General features: G+C 53.3%; 1 protein-coding gene across 2 annotated transcripts in view; it reads right to left on the bottom strand.

Annotated features, from left to right (window-relative positions):
- LOC102457460 (scavenger receptor cysteine-rich domain-containing protein DMBT1-like) overlaps positions 1-25,228 on the bottom strand; it is a 71,926-nt gene that overhangs the window by 34,507 nt on the left and 12,191 nt on the right. For both annotated transcript variants that reach the window (XM_075914359.1, XM_075914358.1), the window contains exons 2-5: positions 20,791-20,817; positions 19,293-19,622; positions 10,493-10,822; positions 176-505 (exon numbers count right to left, since the gene is read on the bottom strand). In XM_075914359.1, the coding sequence (XP_075770474.1) occupies positions 176-505; positions 10,493-10,822; positions 19,293-19,622; positions 20,791-20,817 (1,017 nt within the window). The remainder of the gene's footprint in view (positions 1-175; positions 506-10,492; positions 10,823-19,292; positions 19,623-20,790; positions 20,818-25,228) is intronic.

The following is a 25,228-nucleotide window of genomic DNA, read 5'->3' as shown; positions in this document are numbered from 1 at the left end:
TCAGGGATGGAGCAGAGGCAGGGGCGGGGCCTGTGACGGGTGTGAGTGGGTGTGGGTGTTACCACAGACCCCGCACTCCCCTAGGGACAGCCCTGGCTAGAGCACAGGAACTCAGACAGAAAGCCAGACATCCACTCCCTGCAGCACCCGCCATGAGATGGGAGACAGGGCTCACCTGAGCACTCCACGCCGGCATCTTCCACGTGGTTACAGTTGTGCTCTCCCCAAGGCTTAGCCCTGCATTCGGAGAGGGCAGCTTCCGTCCCGGTGCAGTTGACCTCGTCCAGCCAGATACGGCCAGTTCCATGTCCAAAGCGAGACCCGTGTGGGGCTGCTACCGCCGTCCCGCAGCCCAGCTGCCTACACACGACTCCGGCCTCGGTTAAATTCCAGCCGTCATCACACACGGTTCCCCACTGCTGGTCGTGCAGCACCTCGACTCTCCCAGCGCAGGGACTCGGGCCGTTCACCAGCCGGATCGGAGCTAGTTCTGACATGCCTGAGTCTGCAAACACCCCAAAGGAAAATACTCAGGGACGTTCTTTTCATAGAATCATAGAATCATAGAGCTGGAAGAGACCTCAGAAGGTCATCAAGTCCAGCCCCCTGCTCTAGGCAGGACCAATTCCACTAAATCAACCCGGCCAGGGCTCTGTCAAGCCGAGACTTAAACACCTCTAGGGATGGAGACTCCACTACTTCCCTAGGGAACCCAGCCCAGTGCTTCACCACCTCCTAGTGAAATAGTTTTTCCTAATATCCAACCTGGACCTCTCCCACCACAACCATTGCTCCTTGTTCTGCCATCTGTCACTACTGAGAACAGCCTCTCTCCATCCTCTTTGGAACCTCCCTTCAGGAAGTTGAAGGCTGCTATCAAATCCCCCCTCACTCTTCACTTCTGCAGACTAAACAGATCCAAGTCCCTCAGCCTCTCCTCATAGGTCATATGCTCCAGCCCCCTAATCATTTTGGTTGCCCTCCGCTGGACCCTCTCCAATGCGTCCACATCCTTTTTGTAGTGAGGGGCCCAGAACTGGACACAATACTCCAGATGCAGCCTCACAAAAGCCGAATAAAGGGGAATAATAACATCTCTGGATCTGCTGGCAATGCTCCTCTTAATGCAACCTAATATGCCATTAGCCTTCTTGGCTACAAGGGCACACTGTTGACTCATATCCAGCTTCTCATCCACTGTAGACTCCAGGTCCTTTTCTGCAGAACTACTACTTAACTGGTTGGTCCCCAGCTTGTAACTATGCTTGGGATTCTTCCGTCCCAAGTGCAGGACTCTGCACTTGTCCTTGTTGAACCTCATCAGATTTCTTGTGGCCCAATCCTCCAATTTGTCTAAGTCATTTTGTACCCTGTCTCTGCCCTTAAGCGTATCTACCTCTCCCCCCAGCTTAGTGTCATCCACAAACTTGCTGAGGGTGCAATCCATCCCCTCATCCAGATCATTAATAAAGATATTGAACAAAACCGGTCCTAGAACCGAACCTTGGGGCACTCCGCTAGAAACCGACTGCCATCCTGACATCGAGCCATTGATCACTACCCGCTGGGCCCGGCCTTCTAGCCAGCTTTCTATCCATCTTACCGCCATTTATCCAATCCACAATCCCTTAACTTGCTGACTATTCCTAATCACTTTCCTCTCATCCAAGTGCCTCAATATGGATTCCTTAAGGATCCCTTCCATGATTTTTCCAGGAACCGAGGTAAGACTGACCGGCCTATAGTTCCCTGGATCATCCTTCTTCCCTTATTTGAAGATGGGCACTACATTTGCCTTTTTCCAGTCATCCGGGATTTCTCCCGATCTCCACGACTTTTCAAAGATTATAGCCAAAGGCTCCACAATGACATTTGCCAACTCCCTCAGTACCCTCGGATGCACTAAGTCCGGACCCATGGATTTATGTACGTTTAGCTTTTCTAAATAGTTCCTAACCTGTTCTTTACCCACCACGGGCTGTCCATCTTCATCCCATCTTGCGTCACTTGGCGCAGAAGTCCAGGAGCCGAACTTGTCCGTGAATACAGAGGCAAAGAAAGCATTGAGTACTTCAGCTTTCCCCACATCATCTGTCACTAGGTTACCTCCTTCATCCATTTGGGGCCGCACACCCTCTCTGATCACCTTCTTCTTGTTAACATGCCTGTAGAAACCTTTCTTGTTATCCTTCATATCCTTAGCCAGTCGCAATTCCATTTGCGCTTTCGCCTTCCTGATAACTCCCCGGCATTCTCGAGCTATACCTTTAAACTTCTCCCTGGTCATTTGTCCAAGTTTCCACTCTTTGTAAGCTTCCTTTTTGTGCTTAAGTTCACCAAGGATTTCCCCTGTAAGCCAGTCCAGTCTCCTACCATGTTTGTCTCTCTTGCTACGCGTTGGGATGGTTTCTTTCTGTGCCTTCAATAAGGCTTCTTTAAAATACTGCCTGCTGTCCTGGACTCCTTTCCCCTTCATGTTAACATCCCAGGGGATTCTGCCCATCAGATCTCTGAGGGAGTCAAAATCTGCTTTTTTGAAGTCCAACGTGTGTATTTTACTACTCTCTTTTCTTCCTTTGGTCAGGATCCTGAAATCTACCATCCCATGATCACTGCTTCCCAGGTTGTCACCCACCTCCACTTCCCCTATTAGTTCCTCCCTGTTTGTGAGCAGAAGGTCAAGCTGCACACGGCCCCTGGTCGGATCCTTCAGCACCTGTGTCAAGAAGTTATCCCCAACATTCTCCAAAAACTTCCTGGATTGCCTGTGTACTGCCGTATAGGTTTCCCAGCAGATGTCAGGGTGATTAAAGTCCCCCACGAGAACCAGGGCCTGCGATCTGGAAGCTTCTCTCAGTTGTCTGAAGAAAGCCTCATCTACCTCATCCACCTGATTCGGTGGCCTGTAGCAAACACCAACCACGACATCACTGCTGTTGTTTGCTCCTTTAAACTTAACCCATAGACTCTCAACAGGTTTTTCTCCCTCTTTATACTGGAGTTCAGAGCAATCGTAGTGCTCTCTTACATATAGTGCAACTCCTCCTCCTTTTCTCCCCTGCCTGTTGTTCCTGAACAGTCTATACCCTTCCATGACAGCGCTCCAGTCATGCGAGTCATCCCACCAAGTCTCTGTTATCCCAATTAAATCATATTTCTTGGTCTGGCCCAGGGCCTCCAGTTCTTCCTGTTTGTTGCCCAGGCTTCTCTCATTAGTGTACAAACACTTCAGGTAACCAGTTGATCGTCCTATCTTCTCCATGAGAAACAGAGGTCCTCCTTTCTTGCCCCTTCCTCTCTGCATTTCTTCCCGGTATCTGACTTTCCCACTCCCCTCAGGGTTTTGGTCACCGTCCCCCGACAAACCTAGTTTAAAGCCCTCCTCACTAGGTTTGCAAGCCTGCCCGCGAAGATGCTCCTTCCTCTCTTGGTTAGGTGGATCCCATCTCTTCCTAACAATCCTTGCGCCCGGAACAGAGTCCCATGGTCGAAGAAACCAAAGCCCTCTCTGCGACACCATCTGCGCAACCACGCATTTATGTCCTCAATTCGACGATCCCTGCCCAGTCCTTTCCCTTCAACAGGGAGGATGGACGAGAACACCACTTGTGCTCCGAATTCTTGGATCCTTCTTCCTAGCGCTACATAATCTGCAGTAACACGCTCAAGATCATTCTTGGCCGTATCATTAGTTCCCACGTGGAGAAGCAGGAAGGGGTAGCGATCCGAAGGTTTGATCAGCTTGGTAAGCCTCTCAGTGACATCCTGAATGCGAGCTCCCGGTAAGCAGCACACCTCTCGAGATTCCAGGTCCGGACGGCAGAGGGATGGCTCAGTCCCTCTTAGGAGGGAGTCCTTGACCACCACCACCCGTCGTTTCCTTTTGGGGGTGGTGGCCATGGAACCCCCATCCCTAGACTACGCATCCCATGCCTTCCAGTAGATGGTGTTCCCTTCTGGTTTCTTCCTTGTGAGGTCCCTTCCAGAGCTTTCAGCACTGCAGAGCCTGTGGAGAGAGCTTGAAAGCGATTGCTTACCTCTATAGCATCGGGGGATTCCTGTGCTGGCCTTTTTCCCCTTCTAGAAGTTACATGCTGCCAGTTCTCTTCTTGGTCACGTACTGCCCTCTCTGGCTCTTCTGCCTGCCGTGCTTGAAGGATTAAATGCTGCCTTCTATCGAGGAAGTCTTCATCCTCTCTGATCAAGCGTAGGGTTGACACTTGGGCCTCCAGTCCTCTAATTTTTTCTTCCAAAATGTCGACCAGCTTGCACTTGGTGCAGATGAAATCTGTTCTTTCTTCCGGGAGGAAGACAAACATGGCACACGCTGTGCAGGTACCAGCAGCAGACCCATCACCAACCATTGCTGCTGTCCTGGAAAAGGGATTTAAAAAGAAAGGCAAGAGAACCTCCCGCCCTTCCCAACTCCCTCTCAAAACTCCCTGTTAGCACTCACCTGTTCGCAAGCTCCTTGGTCGCTTGCCCACTGCCTTATAAAGCCCCTCCCCCTACCAAGGCTCAGCCAATCAGCAGAGGCTTCTAGAATTCAAACTTTCATTAGAAGCCAACAGTTTCCACCTGCCAATCACAGCCAATCACAGCACAAACTCCATCAAGGGGAGGGGGAGGGGGAGGGCAGAGGGGAGGTGGGGAAAAAAAACCTCACTCTCAAACACAGGGGAAAATAAATAAATAAACAGACAAAAAACAAAAAAGCACACACACCAACCCTCACTCACAAACACAAGCTCAGCACACAGCAAGAAAGCCCCAAACACAACACCCACTTCCCTCAAGACTCCTCTATCTGCTTCTCCTCTATCTGGAGAACTCCCTCTCTAAAGCCTCACTCAAACAGGGAAAGAAAAAAAAAAACCCCCACACCACCACACGCCAAACAAACACAAGCTCAGCACACAGTAAGAAAGCCCCAATAACAAAACACACTTCCCTCAAGAGTCCTGTATCTGCTTCTCCTTCACCTGGAGAACGCCCTCTCAAAACTCCCTGTTAGCACTCACCTGTTCCACGAGGCATACAGCTAGTTCGGATTAGGAAGCCTAATCCGAACTAGCTAGTCCGTGCCTCGTGTAGCCGTGCGGCACGGGGTCCGAACTAGCCGGCATTTAAAAATGGCGCCGGCCGGCTTTATGCAAATGAAGCCCGGGAAATTCAAATCCCGGGCTTCATTTGCAACTCTGTATGACTACATTACCCCCCCAGTTCGAACTATGGGGGTAGTGTAGACATACCCTTAGAGACTAACAAAAGATGTATTTGGTATCATGAGCTTCCATGGGCACAGCCCACGAAATTCATCTGAAGATTCTTCTGAAGAAGTGGCCTCATGATACCATCTACATTTTTTGTTAGTCTCTAAGGGTACGTCTACACTACAGCGCTAATTCAAACTAACTTAGTTCGAATTAGTTAATTCGAACTAAGCTAATTCGAATTAGCGCAGCTAGACCTAAAAACTAGTTCGAATTAGCGTTTTGCTAATTCGAACTAGCATGTCCACATTGAGTGGACCCTGAACAGAGGTTAACGATGGCCGGAAGCAGTGCTGGCAGGGCATCAGAAGAGGACTTAGAGCGTGGAGATGCTTTCTCAGGCTAGCCGAGGGCTGTGCTTAAAGGGACCCGACCCCCACCCCGGACAGACAGTTCTCAGGGGTTCCCCGCTTGCAAAGCAGTCCTGGCTTGGATTGCCCGGAGTACCCACACTGGGCACATCACAGCACTCAGCCATCAGACCGGCTGCACTTGCCACAGGCTGCCATCTGAGGAGAGGGGGCAATTGGGAGGCTGCAGGAGAGGTTCCACCCCCAGAAGCCCGCAGAGCCAGCCCAGTCCTCCCCATCGGGGGCTCGTACCCCATTCCTCCCTCACCTCCTTCCACTTACCCCTCCTTAGCCCCCCTTCCTGATGTACAAAATAAAGGACAATTGTGTTCAAAAATAGAATCTGTCTTTATTGAACAAAACTGGGGGAGACTGGGAAAAGGAGGTGGGAGAGGGGAAGAGAGAGGGTGGGAGAGGGGAGGGCAACTACAATGATGAGGGGTTTGGAACAGGTCCCATATGAAGAGAGGCTAAAGAGACTGGGACTTTTCAGCTTAGAAAAGAGGAGATGGAGGGGGTTATGATAGAGGTCTATAAAAGCACGAGAGGGGTGGAGAGGGTGCATACAGAAAAGTTCTTCATTAGTTCCCATAATAGAAGGACTAGAGGACACCAAAAGAAAGGAATGGGTAGCAGGGTTCAAACTAATAACAGAAAGTTCTTCTTCACAAAGCAAATAGTCAACCTGTGGAACTCTTTGCTGCAGGAGGCTGTGAAGGCTAGAACTAGAACAGAGTTTAAAGAGAAGTGAGATAAAGTGATGCAGGTTGGGTCCATGGAGTGGTATTAGCCAGGGGGTAGAAGTGGTGTCCCTGGCCAAAGTTTGTGGAAGGCTGGAGAGGGATGGCACGAAACAAATGGCTTGGTCACTGTCTTCGGTCCATCCCCATCCAGGGTCCCTAGTGTTGGCCACTGTCGGCAGACAGGCTACTAGGCTAGATGGACCTTTGGTCTGACCCAGTACGGCCATTGTAAGCTCAGGGTTCAGGGTCGGGGGTCTCAGTGGACCACCTTGATTTTCATGCACACCTGCTCCTGGGTGGCCAGGCTGGCAGCTCTCTTGCCCTAGACGGCCACTTTCCTGTGCATAGTGCGGAGGTCGTGGATGAGGTCCATGATGGCTGCACTAGACCAGGCGGGTGCCTACCTCTTGTGGTCCCGGGCAAGCTCCCTGGAGCCGCCAGCCTGGTCCCGGGAAGAGGGGGAGGGCTGGGGGGCATCGGGTGGCTGGCTCGAGCCGTGCCAGGTGCAGGGTCTGCTAGCTGGGTGCTGGCAGTCTTGCACCTGGCACGGGCACTGTAGCCAGCCCATGCCCCTTTAAGGGGTCCGGGGCCGGGAGGGGGGCAGTAGAGTTTCCCTGGTGTTGGCCAGAGTGGCCATCAGGGAAAGCTGGGGAGGGCTAGCCTCCCACTAGTTCAAATTAAGGGGCCACACACCCCTTAATTCGAACTAGTAAGTTCGAACTAGGCTTAGTCCTCGTACAATGAGGTTTACCTAGTTCGAACTAAGCGCTCCCCTAGTTCGAATTAAGTTCGAACTAGCAGAGTGCTAGTGTAGCGCCTATGAAAGTTAATTCGAACTAACGTCCGTTAGTTGGAATTAACTTTGTAGTGTAGACATGCCCTAAGTTCCTCCCTAGATTGTCACTTCCCATTTTGTATGTACGGTTACAATCCCCTGTTACTGGTCCTGACGTTGTCCAATCCCACCTGTGTAAGGACTCACAGCTAAGTAGCTAATTTGGCATTTTGCCAGGGCAATAGGGTTAAGAGCCTGACACTTGGGCTACGGCTACACTGTAGCCTTCTTCCGGAAAAGCTTATGCAAATGAAACGCAGTGTGGAATATCACTGCGCTTCATTTGCATAATTAATTAGCAGCTGCTTTTGCGCAAGAGGCTTTTGCGCAAAAAGGAGCTGTGTAGATGGCTCCTTTTTGTGCAAACCCCCTGTCTTGCTCAAGAGCCATTCTTCCAAGAGCAGCTACTCTTGGCCAGCTAGGGAAGAGATAGAGCCTGTAGTGCCTTCCTCACAGGGCCTGTTGGGCCAGGTCAGAAGACAGGAGCCATGGGGAGACAGACAGCATGGGGCTGCTGAGTGGTCAGAGAAGGGCTCGTAAGGGCTAATGGGGAAGGACAGACTGGGACAGAGGCTGCATGGGAGTGAAGATGGAGGCCCAGAAGGTGATATAGGACCACACTGGGGAGGGGTGATGGCTGAGAAGGAGCACAGAGACACATGGGGACAGAGGGTGCAGGGCAATATAGAGACAGGGAGTGGCTAAGTGGGGGGCAGAGACACACATGGGAATAGGGATTGAGGGAGTCTATGTCTGAATGGGGACGGAAGGACACATGGGGACGGGACAGATGTATCTGACTGAATGGGAGAGGCTGGGATCAGCCAGCATCTGGCGAGGGAAAACTCCCTAACAGTCCCTCCACACGTCTCACCCCTAAAAACCTATTACCTACTTTTCCCACCCATAGGGAGCAGCCCTCTGTAGGGTATGTCTACACTACAGAGTTTTGTCAGAAAAACGGCCGTTTTTCCGACAAAACTTGAGATATGTCCACACTGCAATTGCATTCTTTCGAAAGAAAACCGAAAGAACAGAGGGGTTTTCCCGATGGCGGTACGCCTCTTTCTATGAGGAAGAACGCCTTTTCCAAATGAGCTCGTTCAGAAAAAGGCGTGTGTGGACAAGGAAGAGGGTTTTCTTTCGAAAGAAGAAGCCTCCAGGAAATAACACAGGTGAACTGGTGGACACTCCGTCCCAAGTAATCACAACTCTATAGTTCTTGTCTCCTGGCCCCTCTTAAAGCTTCAGGCACCATGAACAAGCTTTGTGGCAGGAAGCCGGCCTAGGAGCAGCACCTGACTGTGCGGTTCTCCCTGCCACAGGCCTGCTCACCCATGGCCCAGCCACAAGCCCCTTGAGATTCCTCTGGTCCTCGCAGGGAGCAGCCCCAGGGGTCCTAGAACCCACCTTGGGGGACCAAGAGGTGGGCACCCTCCTGGCCCGGAGCGGAGATTCTGTCCCTCCTCGAGCTGTTGGGTGAGGAGGAGACATTGCAGGATCTCTGCTCCAAGGCCGCAACAGGGACATTTATGGCCGGATGGCTGAGTCCCTGGAGGAGCACAGACACCCACCCTGGACCTTAGACCTAGGTGTAGAGTGTCAAATTTAAGCATGAATGACAGTTCAGAGGATTCTCTTTCAAGTCTGGTGTTAAAATGTCTCAACAAAGACGCTAATTATCGTACCCATTACAAAGATAGCTTCCCCAATTATCACCTCTAATATCGTTAGCTCACAGACATTTACCTCCCCCCCATCCCCTCTCTGTTCGGAAATTTGATTTGTCCTTTTCATATGTGTTCATTTTTTTATTGTATCCTTTGGTATATATGGTTGTGCCAATTTTCTTCCACTATTTGATCTGAGGAAGTGGGTCTGGCCCACGAAAGCTCATCACCTAATAAACCATCTTGTTAGTCTTTAAAGTGCTACATAGTCCTGTTTTTTGTTTCAGCTACCCCAGACTAACACGGCTACATTTCTATTACTATTTGGCAGTATGGACGCTTTCTTTTGAAAGATGTTTTTTCAGAAGATCTCTTCCGAAAAAACTTCTTTCGAAAGAAGCTTGCAGTCTAGACATAGCCTAAGTTCACACCCAGGCTCCTTTCCAGCAATTCCTTCCCTCTCCCTTCGTTCTTCTGTTATCCCTGACTCCCCCCAGCCTTAGCATTGCCTCTGAGGGGTATGGGAAATACAGTTCTGTATTATAGTTTAAATGAATTATTATTCAGAGTTCTGAATTAATATGCCTAGCAGGGAATCCATTTGTCAAAAAAAAAAAACATTTACTGACTCTTTTTTGCTGTCTATAGTGTTACAGACTTATCTGCTGACAGGTTTTTTTTTTAAACCAAGATAATTGAAACAGGTGTGATTATCTTGTGATATTTTGACAAACAAAGTATAAAGAACTAGAGGCTTTACCTGGTGTTGCTTGGGTCCTTAACTGAAATACTTTTTGTTTTTCTTCATTTGAATCAGTGCTCTGGGGTGGGGCTGGGGATGAGGGGTTCAGGGTGCAGGCTGCCCTAGGGAGAGAGGACAACCCCAGCCCTCTGCCACCGCAGCAGCTTGGGGCCAGGGAAGAGGTGCCTCTCCATGGCTGCAGCAGCTGCAGTGGGCACAGCAAGGAAAGGGTTGCATATCCCCCAGCTGGGGGACAGACAGACACACATACAGACACACTCTCTGAAATATGTAGTAGATAGATGTCTCTTTCTCCACCCAGGCCCTTTGCTGCCCCAGTGAGGCTATGGCTGTCCTGATCCCCGTCTCTGGCCCCTTGTGGCTCTCCTATGATCGTTATACAGTATATTTGTGCCTTCCAGCAAACCTCTTCATTTCCCTTTTATGAGAAACTATCGAATTCCAGGCACATCCCATTGTCCTGGCACAACCAAACCTTGACTTTGCTTTAAGTTATGATAAGAGGAAGCTGCATATCAAATTTGGTGGCCCTAGCTCTTACGAGGGGTTACTAGGAGTAGTAAGGAGCTCTTCCCATTTAGGAGTAGTTCTTGAACAAAGAAACTCACAGACAGATACACACAAACGCTCCCAAATATATAGACTATTTTGCAGAATTCTCAATGTTGTGTGCAGAATGTTTCATTTTTCAGTGTGGAATCCACCCAGGAGTAATATCTCTCTCCCTGCAGCACAGCCTTTGGCACCTCATTGGGACACTGTGGTCACCATTGACTCAAGCAACAAAGCCAGGACTATGCTAAAATCTTCCCAGCCTGTTCCAGACAGCACCCCTGTGATGTGACGGAGGAGGGTTACCTGAGCACACAACACTGGCATCTTCTCCATGGTGACAGTTACTCTTTCCCCACGGCCGAGCCCTGCAATCGGAGAGGGCAGCTTCAGCCCCTGTGCAGTTAACCTCGTCCAGCCAGATGGTGTCAGAACCTCTCCCAAACTGAGCGCTCCCTAGGGCTGCTACCGCCGTCCCGCAGCTCAGCTGCCGGCACACGACTCCAGCATCAGTTAAGTCCCAGTCATCATCACACACGGTTCCCCACTGATGGTTGTGAAGCACCTCGACTCGCCCGGCGCAGCGATTGGGGCCGTTCACCAGCCGGAGAAGACCTGGGTCCGGAATGATCGTGTCTGCAATTGCAATAAACACTCAAGGAAATTCCTGTGCACCCAGTCACAAGTGATGCTGATGAATGAATCCTTACCACAGATAGGTGAGACTGGCCTCCTCATACAGCTACTACTTGCCCAGGGCTCAGTCCTCTCCACTGACATGCTGCCACTGCTGGGGTGGGACATGGCAGCTTAGAGTCAGGGCACAGAAATATGGTGACTGCGCATGACAGGAATTTGGGGGAAATGTGTCCAGTCAGAGCTGTGGGGACATCAGAGGTTCAGGACTAATTTTCTGAGGTGCAAATTGTCCTGCATGGCTGAGTTAGGTGCTTAACTCTTGATAAAGTGCTCCTGGATTTCTAGTTCCCAGGAGTGTCTGCTATCATAGAATCATAGAATACTAGTAATTGAACGGACTTCAAGACTTCAAGTCCAGCCTCCTTGGTCCTCACAGCTGGACCAAGGACCATTTAGATCATCCCTGACAGATCTCCAGTGCTGGAGATTCCACAACCTCCCTAGGTAATTTATTCCAGTGCTTAAGCACCCTGACAGGAAGATTTTCCTAATGTGCAACCTAAACCTCCCTTGCTGCGATTAAAGCCCATTGCTTCTTGTCCTATCCTCAAAGGTCGAGGAGAACAATTTTTCTCCCTCCTCCTTGCAACACCCTTTTAGGTACTTGAAAACTGTTATCAAGTCATTCTTCTGCTCTGCTCTGTGCTGATTAGGCCTCAGTTGGAGTATTGTGTCCAGTTCTGGACACCACATTTCAAGAAAGATATGGAGAAATTGGAAAAGGTCCAGAGAAGAGCAACAAGAATGATTCAAGGTCTAGAGAACATGGGCTATGAAGGAAGACTGGAAGAATTGGGCTTGTTTAGTTCAGAAAAGAGAAGACTGAGGGGGGACATGAAAGCGGTTTTCAGGTATCTAAAAGGGTGTTAGAAGGAGGAGGGAGAAAAATTGTACATCTTGGCCTCTGAGGATAGAACAAGAAGCAATGGGGTTAAACTGCAGCAAGGGAAGTTTAGGTTGGACATTAGGAAAAAGTTCCTACCTGTCAGGGTGGTTAAATATTGGAATGGGTTGCCTAGGGAGGTTGTGGAATCTCCATCTCTGGAGATATTTAAGAGCAGGTTAAATAAATGTCTATCCGGGATGGTCTAGAGTCTAGACAGTGCTGGGTCCTGCCATGAGGGCAGGGGACTGGACTCAATGACCTCTCAAGGTCCCTTCCAGTTCTAGTGTTCTATGTTTCTATGTCCCCTCTCAGTCTTCTCTTTTATACAGTAAACAAACCCAGTTCTTTCAGTCATCAGTCACAGGTAATGTCTTCTAGACCAGGGGTCAGGTTTTAATGGGGGCTCTCCAAGATTTTGGCAAGTGCTTAAGGGCTGTATTTCTACCAAGGGAGCTTGAGGTCTGGGACAGAGGCTGGGTGCAGAAGGGAGCTTGGGGGTAGGAGACTAGTGTGCAGGGGGTGAGTGGAGTCTGAGAGGGAGTTTGGGTGAAGGAGGGGGTTGTGACGGAGGGGGTTGGGATCTGGGGCAGAGGCTTGGGGTGCAGAGTACAGAAGAGAGTATGGGTGCCAGAGAGGATTCTGGCCTGGGGGAAGGGTGTAGGAGGGGGTGCTGGGTCTGGGAGGGAGTTGTGACCTGGGTGAAAGGGGTACAGAGGGTTTGGGTGGTGGCCTAGGCAGGTAGTTGGGGGAAGGAGGGAAGAGAGCAGGGGTGCCAGAGTCAGGCTCTGGCTGGGAGGCGCTTACCTAGGCAGCTCCCAGCCAGCAGCCCTGCAGGAACCTGAAGGCTGCAATCGCAAGCTGCTCCACATGGCTCTGCTCCAGGAAGGATGAAGGGGTGGGAGGAGGGAGGGAGGAGGCTTGATTGACTGCCCCTGCTGCCAGCAAAATATCTCAGCTGCTATTGGTCGGAAACTGTCCAATGGGAGCTGAGAGGCAGAGCACAAAGCCTGCTTCACCCAAACTCCCTCTCAGACTCCACTCATCCCCTGCACACTAGTCTCCTACCCCCAAGCTCCCTTCTGCACCCAGCCTCTGTCCCAGACCTCAAGCCTCCTCCTCCCAGAATAGAGAAGCTACATTTAAAGTAGCTGCCGCTGCGCCACGCCTAAGGGTGCCAATGAGGCAGCCATGGGCTGGATCTGGTGGGTTGGTGGGGCAGATTCGGCCCACTGGCAGCCGCTTGCCCACCTCTGCTCTAGGCCTTTAATCATTTTTGTTGCTCTTCTCTAGACACTCTCCAATTTCTTAACATCTTTCTTGAAATGAGGTGCCCAGAGCTGGGCACAGTACTCCAGCTGAGGCCTAATCAGCGCAGAGGAGAATGGAAAAAATGGTTACTTACCCCTGTAAGGTTGTTCTTCGAGATGTGTCCATTCCACGTAGGTATGTGTGCGCTGTGTGCACGTGTTGTCGGAGGATTTTCCCTTAGCAGTACCGGTTGGGCCAGTAGGGGAGCCCCCTGAAGTGGCGCTGATAAACCGGCTAAGATATACACCTGCTGGCCCTCCAACCCATTGGTTCCTTCTTACCAGACTACCCCAAAGGAGGGGAGGTGGACGGGATTTGGAATGGACATGACAACACATCTAGAAGAACAACAGTTACGAAAGGTAAGTAACTGTTTCTTCTTCTTCGAGTGATTGCTCATGACCATTCCACGTAGGTGACTCCAAAGCAGAAAGCCAGGAGGTGGGATCGGAGTCCTAACCTTCAACTGAGTGTAGGACAGACCTGCCTAGGGCTGTATCCTCCCTAGCCTGATGAGCCAGTGCATAATGGTTGGCAAAGGTGTCTTCTTCTTAAACCCTTGTACTCCGAGTGGAGCATAGGTCATCTACAAGTCTCCTCCACTTCACTCTGTCTCGAGACAAAACTTCTAGCTGACTCCAGGAGTACCTCAGTTGTTGTCCTTCAATCTCAGTAGATCTTCTCCACGTTGTCCAAGGTCTTCCTCTTTTGCGTTTTCCTTGCAGGTTCCGTGTGAGAGCTTGACGGATTTTGCTGAATGATGGTTTTCTGAGAATGTGGCCTAGCCATCCCCACTTTCTTCTCTTGATTTGAACGTCAAGTGGTTCTTGTCCTACTCTGTTCCAAAGCTCCTCATTTGTGACAAAGTCTTGCCGTTTGATGTGAAGGATGTACCTCAGGCATCTGTTTATGAATGTCTGTAACTTGTGATTTGAAGACTTTTTAGTACGCCAGGTCTCGCATCCATACAAGAGCACACTCTTCACATTTATGTTGAAGATTCACAGTTTCGTCTTCACAGATATTATTTGTGAACTCCATATGGGATGAAGAGTCTTGAATGAAGCTGGCGCTTTCCCTATCCTAGCATGGATATCCTTGTCTGTTCCTCCATCTCTGCCCATAATATTCCCCAAGTAGATGAACTGCTCCACATCTTCCAGGTCGTCCCCTCCCAGTGTGATGGTGTTGTTGTTGGACTGGTTGATCCTCATTGTCTTGGTCTTTCTCTCGCGAATGCTCAGTCCAATCACTAGGCCTGAGCCTTAGTGGAGTGGCCTGTGATGGACGGCACTGGCACCCCGACCAGCTCATAACACTCCTTAATACAGGAAGAGATCCACTGTGTGGAAACCAGCTTCCCTGTCAACTGTTCCACCATTGCAACAAACAGCTGAGAGGACTTGTGGAAGGGCCTTGTCCTATCTATATAATACTCCAAAGCTCTCCTGATATCTAGCGTGTGTAATGTTTATTCTTCGCCCGAAGCATGGGGCTTAGGGTAAAATACTGGGAGGAAAATGTCTTGGGAGACATGGAAATGAGACACTACCTTTCGCAGGAATGCTGGGTGGGGATGTAACCTAAGCTTATCCTCAAAGAACACTGTATAGGGAGGGTCCGAAGTGAGGGCCCTCAGCTCAGATACCTGTCTAGCCGGCATGATAGCCACCAGGAAGGTTACATTCCAGGAAAGGTACAGTAGCGAACACAATGTGAGGGGCTCAAAGGGGGGGCCCTTAAGTTCGGTCAGGACCAGTTTGAGGTCCCACTGAGGTACAGGTTGACGCATATGCGGGTAGAGCCTATCCAAGCCCTTCAGAAAGCAGTGGACCATTGGGTCTGCGAAGAGCGTCTTGCCCCATGAAAGCCAAGGTGGAAGGCTGAAATGGCCGCTAAGTGCACCTTAACTGATGAGGAGGATAATCCCTGAACTCTAAGGTCCAGAAGGTGGTCTAGGACCAGTGGGACCTGGGCATCCCTAGGTGACACCCCTCTGTGAAGAATGGAGAAGCGCCTCCACTTAGCTAGGGAGGTGGCCCTAGTAGAGGGGTTCCTACTTCCCAACAGCACTTCCTGCACCTGCTCTGAGCATTGCAGTTCTGCTGCTGTCAGCCGCAGAGCTTCCAGCCCATTGAGTGCAGGGACCGCAGGTTCGGGTGGCAGAGCCTGCCGAAGTCCTGTTATCACATCCAGGTCCAGCAGTAGGGCTATTGGCCACTTGCAGGACAGGCTCAGAAGGGACATGCACCAATGCTGCCTCAGCCACACCAGTGCAATGAGTATCAGTGAGGCCCTGAACTCCTGCACCCGTAGGAACACAATGGGAAGGGCGGGAACACATAAAGTAGTCCCTGGGCCAGGGACGATGAGCACATCTCCCAGAGACTCTCAACCCAGCCCCATGAGGGAGCAGAATCTGGGGCACTTCCTGTTCTGGCGGGTCACAAACAGGTCCAGGAGGGGAAACTCCCACCTATAGAAAATTTGGAGGGTCACATCCTCCCTGAGAGACCATTCGTGTCCGGAGTGAGAGCTGGTCTGCTAAGGTGTTCTGAGACCCCAGATAGGCAGCAATTGGGTGGATAACCTCCCCAATCACAGCTCCCAAGAGCTGGAGGGCTTCCCAACCTGCCTGTTTATGTACAAGACCACGGAGTTGTTGTTGGATAGGATCAGAACCGTCCCTCCTCTGGGCCTGGGGAGAAAAGCCTGACAGGTGAGGCGGACCGCCTGCAGCTCCCTGATATTAATGTGTAGGGAGAGGTCTTCCCGCGACCACATAACCTGGGTCCTCCCGGGAGATTACCCTGCACTCCTCTGCGAGGGACTTAAACTCTGAACAGGAGACCCTGGGGAGCACCTCAGCAAATGTGTCCATAGTCGCCCAAGTATTGTACGCAGAGCAGCTCAGCAGATCCTGCTGGTTCGCTATGCAGAGCTGCAGGCCTCCCGAGGTATAGGTCTTCCTGCCCAGGAGAGCCATCTTTTTGGTCTCCCTGTTTTTTGTTGGCCTTGCCTCTCCCTCTGGCTGACGCCTGAACAACCAGCGACCTCGGGGGCAGGTGGGAGAAGAGAAGTTCAGTCCCCTTCTGTGGCACAAAGTATCTCCTCTCGGCCTGTTTATCAGTTGGCAGGATGGAGGCCGGGTCTACCAGAGGGTCTTTGTGATTTTTGTGCTGGTTTTGTTGATGGACAAAGCCACTCTGCCAGCCTGAACCCCCAGGCTCTGGGCCAGGCGATGGAGGAGATCCTGATGAGATCTCGAGTCCATAGCTGGCATGGATGGGAGGGCCCCGCCAAGAGCTTCCTAGGGCGAGGAAGATGACAATCCCTTCATGCCCACAACCCCTGAGTCAGTTGCTTGCAATGGGGCCTGAGAAGCCACTGGCAAGGCCACTGTTAGTGGGCTGGGCAACAGATGGGCCCCTCTCTATCTATGGCCCAGGCGAGGCTTGCCCCGGAAAGAGAGACTGCTCCGACACTAGGGAGTGGGTTTGTTGGGTCGCCGACGGGGGAACCCTGGGTCCCAAGTAGGCCGACCCTGGCCCAAAGGGACCCACATTCTGGCCTTGGTAACAGGCCCAGGAAGTCCAGAAAGGCAACTGCACAGGCACCTGTAGCTGAGGGGGCCGAGACTGTAGCACGCCTGGGGTGAGCTGTGGCCAAGGCTGGTGCTGCTGCTGGGCGGGGTGCGCTCATGTACTGCGGTGCCGGGACCGGTGGCAGGAGTAGGAGCGGAGCCATGACCTCGATCCAAAGCCCTGAGAAGACCAAATCAATTCTGCCTCTGAATTGGTTGAGTACTCAGATGTCAACCAGGTGCAGGAATAGTGGCAATCAGCGACCCCCATCGCGGGGCGTGCCATGCTTCAGGCTTCCCTCGGTGGACTGGGATCTCTGCACGAGCGGGAGCAGTGTGGGCCCGACCACGATGGTCTGGGTGCTGAGCTCGTCGGTGCCACATGTCCCGCCTGGGGGCGCATGGAGGGCACATGCCTTGCAGGAGACCTGCCCCGGCTAGGTCTCCTCCAATTCTGCAGCACTGGGGACTGAGAGCAGTGTCAAGGCCTGTGCAGTGCCGGAGAGGCACACCAGTGACTAGGTGCCTCCTGCACCGAAGCCAGTGCGCTTTGGGTAGCCAGTGCCGGGTCGGACGCTGGTTCCGGACGCGGTGCCGCCTCCGTTAGGATGATCTTGAGACAGGACTCCCTCTCTCATTTAGAGACCAGTTTGAAGCCTTTGCAGATTTTACAGGCCTCAGACAGATTAAATTTTCTGCGGCACTTGAGGCAGGCTCTGTGGGGGTCCCTTTAAGCCTTGGGGCCTCGGCATGCCCCACTGGTCACGCTGAGGACCCGAAGGAAGCCCCGTGCCTAAAACTGTGCACTAAATACCGCACTTAACTATCAACTGCTAGACAAAACAATAAATTGTGAAAAACTTTAAGGTCAGACTAAACTACTAAGATGAACTGCTCAGAGGCGATTGCAGAGCACGAGCAAAACACGTTCCAACGACCGATGCTCGCGAACGGTAAGAAGGAATCGAGGGGGTGGAGAGCCAGCAGGGGTATATATTAGCCGGTTTATCAATCACTCCAGTGTCACACTGTTGACTCCTATTTAGCTTGCGGTCCACAATGACCCCTAAATCCCTTTCTGCAGGACTCCTTCCTAGACTGTCGCTTCCCGTTCTGTATGTGTGAGACTGATTGTTCCTCCCTAAGCGGAGCACTTTGCATTTGTCCTTATTAAACTTCATCCTATTTACCTCAGACCATTTCTCCAGTTTGCCCAGATCAGTTTGAATTCTGTCCCTTCCTCCAAAGCACTTGCAACCCCTCCCAGCTTGGTCCATCTGCAAACTTTATAAGCGTCCTCTCTATGCCAATATCTAAATGGTTGCTGAAGATATTGAATAGAACCGGTTCCAAAACAGACCCCTGCAGAACTCCGCTTGTTATGTCCTTCCAGCATGACTGTGAACCATTGATAACTACTCTGTGAGAATGGTTATCCAGCCAGTGCCGCACCCACCCTATAGTGGCCCCATCTAAGTTGTATTGCCCTGGTTTATTGATAAGAAGGTCATGAGAGACTGTATCAAATGCCTCACTAATTTTTGTTTGACACCAAGTCCTACAGCTGGGAGCCAGGAAAGGACGGGGAGAGTCAGAGTGATCAGAGAGGGGGAGGGCCTCTCACTATGCCCCATGCCCTCTCACTCTGCAGCTGACACCCCCTAGCTCAGGTGTGGGCAAAAGGGCCTCCCTGGGCCGGATCTGGCCCACAAAGCAGGTTGATCCAGCCCGCAGAGGCCCTACTGCTCCCCCACCCCCAGGCCAATCAGTGCCTGGGGGTGGGGGAAAGTGTGCAAAGTTTCCTCCACCCTGCCCCTGGCCTGCAAGGAGCATGTGGTACTTAGAAGTGCCATGTGCTCCTGGCAGGGCGGGAGACTTCGCGTGCTCCCCTGTTCCCAAGCCCTGATTGGTCTGGGGGCAGAAGGGAGAGTGCACAAAGTCTCCTCCCACCACCAGGGGCAAGGGCACCTAGGGGGAACCTCTGGAGGGGCAAAGACTTCACATGCTCCCCCACCCACAGACCAATCATGATCTGTGAGTGGGGAAGAAGGGAAGTATCTGGCCCCGCCCCTTCTGCTTGAGGTCCCGCCCCTTCCAGAGTGGCCTGGGGTGACTGCAAAAATTTCTGAAGTGGCCCCCGGTAAAAAATTATTGTGCACCCCTGCCCTAGTTCCATTCTAGGTACAGTGACCATGTTTTCTGAACCAAATTTAGGGACACATTGGCCACGCCCCTGACTGCTGTTAGTCACACCCCTGAGCCCCATTAGCCACGCCCCCTGCCATAAGAAGTCCCTCCCCTGGAGGTAGTACTGCCGAGGTCGAGATAGACACATGACTAGAAGAAAGGCTGTCATACGACCCCTCTAAGAACGCCTCCCATCACCATCCTACCAATAGGGATGAGTTTGGCACCCAGAGGACCCCCCCATGAAACTAGCCTGAAATTGCATTAGCCCAATTTGCATTGCATTTACTCAGGGGGAGAGGCTGGGAGAAGTGTTCCCTTCAGCACATGCCCTCAGTGCTGCGCTGGTTCACGGGAATTCAGACGGGGAAGCAGAGACTGGGCTGAAACCTTCTGAATCTGCTCCCTGCAGCACCCGCCGTGAGATGGGAGACAGGGCTCACCTGAGCACTCCACGCTGGCGTCTTCCACATGGTTACAGTTGTGCTCTCCCCAAGGCTTAGCCCTGCATTCAGAGAGGGCAACTTCCGTCCCGGTGCAGTTGACCTCGTCCAGCCAGATACGGCCAGTTCCATGTCCAAAGCGAGACCCGTGTGGGGCTGCTAGCGCCGTCCCGCAGCCCAGCTGCCGGCACACGACTCTGGCCTCGGTTAAATCCCAGCCGTCATCACACACGGTTCCCCACTGCTGGTCGTGCAGCACCTCGACTCTCCCAGCGCAGGGACTCGGGCCGTTCGACAGCCGGAGCTGAGCTACTTCTGGACTGCCTGAGTCTGCAACACCCAAAGGGACAGACACTCAGGGCTAGGTAGAGGGAAGGAACAAGGGGCTTTTCTCCTGCCGTTTGCTCTGGATCCCATTCAGCCCCAGTGTAGCGGACTGGCTGGCTCGGGGGGTGAGAATAGGACACTTGGGCTTCCCCTCAGGAGGTCACCAGCCCTGATCCAGCCCCAGCCTGGGGGAAGGGCTGACTGGTGGGGCAGAGAATGGGACACAGGGGTTTTCCTCCTAGGGGACGCTGGTCCCTCAGTCTGTGCGAGGGGGATGAGCTGATGCAGTAGGTTGGGGGAAGGAGACCCAGTCCTCGACTGGCCCCAGCTCAGGCAGGGCAGTGGCTGGCGTGGTGGGAGCAGGCACTGGGCTTTCACAGCTGGGGCCCTGGTTCCAAGCTGGCAGTGCCTGGCAGTGGCAGCCAGTGCAGCTCTCTGGTGCCCAGTGTGTGAAATGAGCAGCTGGGGAGAATTTCCCTTGTGCCCGGGCAGGTGTGTGCCGCCTGGCCCAGCCTCAGTCTGAGCGGCTCCCAGGCGAGGGGTGAGGGACTAAATGGTCAGGAGACTGAACTGCCCTTCGCCCTTGTCTGGGCTCTCTCCCCATCTGCGCCCTGATGCCCAGCACGACAGGGCTGTAGAGTTCCCCCAAAGCCCCTGTCTGGGCTCCACTGAATTCCGCAGTGTCCATCCTGAGCATTGCCCTGGTGCTGAAGGTGCCAGCAGCCTGGGTCCTGGTATCCCACCCCCAGCAATCACAGGCCCCAGCTGGTGCGACACCCAGCCCCCCGGTGTCAGCACACAGCACCTCCACTGGCCCAGGGCAGGGCCACGTGCTAACCACAGTCGGGCTGAGCTGGAATGGCTCTAACAATCACGAAAGCTAAATCTGTTGGGGCAGATCTTACCCCCGGGTAAATCTAGGGTCACCCTGGACTGACACAGCTCAGCCAGGAGCTGCCAGAGCCCAAACATCAATTGGTCTTGCTGGGTACAAGGGAGCCCTCAGGACCCTGGGTAGCCTGCACATTTCCACTGGGGCCCGACAGCCAGAATGCCCTGTCAGGGGCAGAATTTGAACACGAATAAATAACCATAACTCTGCCCTTCATCACTCTGATTTACAAGAAACACACGGACTGATCCTGCACCCTCTGCCTGTGTCCGTACCAACCTGCCACAGGGAATCCGGTCATGGAAGCTGAAAGAAAGCAAAGAGCTGAGGTGAGTCTCTGTGGCTGGACATTGTGGGGATGTGCAAAGGCTGCCTGGTGTGCGCCATGGCCTGAGCGAGCGCTCCCCTGCCATCTCGTGATGCGCGGGAGGAAAGGCTTCAGCCGCTCACTTGCTGTATTTCAGTGACTTGGCCCCCGCCCGGGCAGTGGTTTGCCTGCGCCCATGGGGGAGCCCCTCCTGCCGGCGTCGGTAGCATCTACACGGAAGCGCTGCTGCTGCCGAGCTGCCACAGGGCCGCTGCAATGTTCCAAGTGCAGACGAGCCCGAAGCAGCTGGCAGATGGCAAGACCTGGTGAGCGGCGACTGAGCCAGTGACACAGCACCAGGCCTTCCAGGCCAAGCCGCCTGATTTCACACGGCCTGCACCGCTGAGGGGCCCACACGCCCTGCTCCCCTCAGGCCTGGCTGGGGCTAGCGACCCCCTGCCCTGGAGTGCGACAGCCCCACACGCCCTGCTCTCCTCAGGCCTGGCTGGGGCTAGCGACCCCCTGCCCTGGAGTGCGACAGCCCCACACGCCCTGCTCCCCTCAGGCCTGGCTGGGGCTAGCGTCCCCCTGCCCTGGAGTGCGACAGCCCCACACGCCCTGCTCCCCTCAGGCCTGGCTGGGGCTAGCGACCCCCTGCCCTGGAGTGAGACAGCCCCACACGCCCTGCTCCCCTCAGGCCTGGCTGGGGCTAGTGTCCCCCTGCCCTGAAGTGCGACAGCCCCACACACCCTGCTCCCCTCAGGCCTGGCTGGGGCTAGCGACCCCCTGCCCTGGAGTGCGACAGCCCCACACACCCTGCTCCCCTCAGGCCTGGCTGGGGCTAGCGACCCCCTGCCCTGGAGTGCGACAGCCCCACACACCCTGCTCCCCTCAGGCCTGGCTGGGGCTAGCGACCCCCTGCCCTGGAGTGAGACAGCCCCACACACCCTGCTCCCCTCAGGCCTGGCTGGGGCTAGCGACCCCCTGCCCTGGAGTGCGACAGCCCCACACGCCCTGCTCCCCTCAGGCCTGGCTGGGGCTAGCGACGCCCTGCCCTGGAGTGTGACAGCCCCACACGCCCTGCTCCCCTCAGGCCTGGCTGGGGCTAGCGACCCCCTGCCCTGGAGTGTGACAGCCCCACACGCCCTGCTCCCCTCAGGCCTGGCTGGGGCTAGTGTCCCCCTGCCCTGGAGTGTGACAGTCCCATACACCCTGCTCCCCTCAGGCCTGGCTGGGGCTAGCGACCCCCTGCCCTGGAGTGCGACAGCCCCACACGCCCTGCTCCCCTCAGGCCTGGCTGGGGCTAGTGTCCCCCTGCCCTGGAGTGCGACAGCCCCACATGCCCTGCTCCCCTCAGGCCTGGCTGGGGCTAGCGACCCCCTGCCCTGGAGTGTGACAGCCCCACACGCCCTGCTCCCCTCAGGCCTGGCTGGGGCTAGTGTCCCCCTGCCCTGGAGTGCGACAGCCCCACACACCCTGCTCCCCTCAGGCCTGGCTGGGGCTAGCGACCCCCTGCCCTGGAGTGTGACAGCCCCACACGCCCTGCTCCCCTCAGGCCTGGCTGGGGCTAGCGTCCCCCTGCCCTGGAGTGCGACAGCCCCACACGCCCTGTAGTGGAACCCAAAAGTGTGTTATCTGGCCCAGCCACTAGGTGACAATGTGTAAAATACCTTATGTAAATCTATCCTCAGCCAGGCCTGGAAGAGCCTTAAAGGGTCGTGGTGTGTAAAAGTAAGCTCTGTGACCAGGGGCGGCCCTAGACTAGTTGCCAGCAACTGGCGCCCCAGGCGCCCCATGCAATCAGCGCCCCCACCTCCAAACCCCTCAATGATATTGCGCCACCATTTGGCACCCCATTTGACTTGGCGCCCTAGGTGACCGCCATGTCTGCTACAGAAGGACACAGCATGGGGTCTGGAGTAAACTATGCACAGAAACAGAAGGGACAAAGCTACAGAGGTTACAGGAGCTTGTCCCCATGCCACTCTTCAGTGCCTCAGAGAACTTCAGCTTTGACAAACTTCACCATGGCCAGAATGGAAATAAGATTGCAGAAGATTTCACATTGCTGCCAAGCTGCACAAAGAAACTGGAGAGATGCAGGAATCTTCTTTAATGTAGGCCGGGGGTGGGCAATAATATTTGTTGGGGGAGCCGGTCCAAGATTTTGGAAAGTGGTTGAGGGCTGCACTCTTCCATGATATTAATGGAGGAGATGCAGGGTCTGGGATGGAGGTTGGGTGCAGAAGGGAGCTTGGGGTAAAGGGCTGGGGTACAGGAGGGAGAATGGAGTCTGGGAGGGAGTTTGGATGAAGGAGGCAGTTTGTGACCTAGGGTAGGGGACTGGAGTGCAGGGGTTTGGGATGTGACCCAGAGCAGGAGGGGATTGTGATCTGGGGCAGGAGATTGGAGTGCCAGATCTGGTAGGGGGTATGGATGTAAGAGGGGGGGCAGAGGGTTTGGGTACGTTGATTGGGGTGCAGAGGGTTGGGGAAGGGAAGAGCTGGGGGCCAAGAGGCAGGTTCTGTCCAGGAAACTTAGCAGCCAGCAGCCAAACCAGCCTGCCTGCCTGTAGAGTTAAGTCTTGCAGAGCTTAAAATCTTTCCCAGCCAGCCAGCCAGCCTTCCTACCTGCCTGCCTGGCCATGCGCTTGTGTGAATAACTGAGCCAAGGAGAGGAGGCATGGTTCTTCATGGCTGCCTGTTATTCAAACAGGCAGCTCCTATTGGCCAATTTCTGACCAGAAACCGGCCAATGGGATTGTGCTAGGGGCGGGAGCATCTCCTGAAGTTTTCCTTCCTCCCCTCCAGTTTTGAAATAGAAACGGGGTCCAGCAGCCACATTTCTGAACAGCATGTGGGGCTGTGGGGCAAGCAGGGGAGCCTCCACGGGCCAAATCCAGTGGCTTGGCAGGCCAGATGTGGTGATTCTGCCCAGGTCTGATGTAGGCTATAGGAAGCCAGCAGAGCATGTCTTTAAATCCTTTGACGTAAGGATTTTTGACTTAATTCTGGGCTACCTATTACAGAAAGGATATACGCATTACAGTGCTTTGTGCTTTGAAGGACAGGACTAAAATTCAATACTCTACACAATTAGCCAGACACCTGCTTCTTAACACCCTCAGTGTAGACATGGCCCAACATAGCTACCTGTTCTCACAGGACTAGGGTAGTTAAGCTGACGGGGAGCTCTCTCCCATCAGCTTAGAGTAGTGTAAGGAGGGTCTAAATCAATGCTTCCACTACAGCTAGTTGGAATGGAAAAGGAATCCTGGGTGTGGTTATGTTCACTCAGTTTGATTAGACCTGGTAGGTATTCAACAGATATAGTGTAAATACAGTTCATCTGAAGTATTGAGTCCAGTTCTGGGCCCCCACTATAGAAAGGATGTGGACACATTGGAGAAGGTCCAGCGGAGGGCAACCAAAATGATTAGGGGGCTGGAGCACATACCTAGGAGGAGAGACTGAGGGATTTGGGTTATTTAGTCTGCAGAAGCGAAGAGTGAGGGGGGATTTGATAGTAGTCTTCAACTTCCTGAAGGGAGGTTCCAAAGAGGATGGAGAGAGGCTGTTCTCAGTAGTGAGGGATGGCAGAACAAGGAGCAAAAGTCTCAAGTTACAGTGGGGGAGGTCTAGGTTGGATATTAGGAAAAACTATTTCTCTAGGGCTACGTCTAGACTGGCCCCAAATTCCGGAAAAGGGATGCAAAGCAGGTAAGTCAGCATAGGGAAATCCGCGGGGGATTTAAATATCCCCCGCGGATTTAAATAAACGTGTCCGCCGCTTTTTTTCCGGCTTGGGGAAAAGCCGTAAAAAAGCGTCTAGACTGGCGCTGAAGGTAGGAATAAGAGATCCTCCGGAAAAGGGCTTTATTCTGGAGGATCATGCCAGTCTAGACACTTTTTTCCGGCTTTTCCCCAAGCCGGAAAAAAAGCGGCGGACATGTTTATTTAAATCCGCGGGGGATATTTAAATCCCCCGCGGATTTCCCTATGCTGACTTACCTGATTTGCATCCCTTTTCTGGAATTTGGGGCCAGTGTAGACGTAGCCTGGGAGGGTGGTGAAGCACTGGGATGGATTCCCTAGGGAGGGGGTGGAATCTCCATCCCTAGAGGTTTTTAAGTCTCAACTTGACAAAGTCCTGGCTGGGATGATTTAGCTGGGGTTGGTCCTGCTTTGGGCAGGGGGCTGGACTTGAGGACTCCTGAGGTCTCTTCCAGCCTTGGGATTCTATGATTCTATGACAGAAGTTGCTCTTTCAGAGCCCTATAGATTAAGCTGGGATGGGAGTCAGCAAGCTGCATTCCCTCCAGATGTGAGCTGTAAGACTGGTTCAGTCTGTTTCTCCCACTGATTCAATGGTAGAGTTAAAGAAAGGCTCCATAAGGGATCTCTTTTGTAT

Source organism: Pelodiscus sinensis, chromosome 33, assembly GCF_049634645.1.
Source record: "Pelodiscus sinensis isolate JC-2024 chromosome 33, ASM4963464v1, whole genome shotgun sequence".
Taxonomy (NCBI): Eukaryota; Metazoa; Chordata; order Testudines; family Trionychidae; genus Pelodiscus; species Pelodiscus sinensis.
Note: the sequence above shows the minus strand (reverse complement) of the source record. Positions and strands in the feature narration are given on the sequence as shown.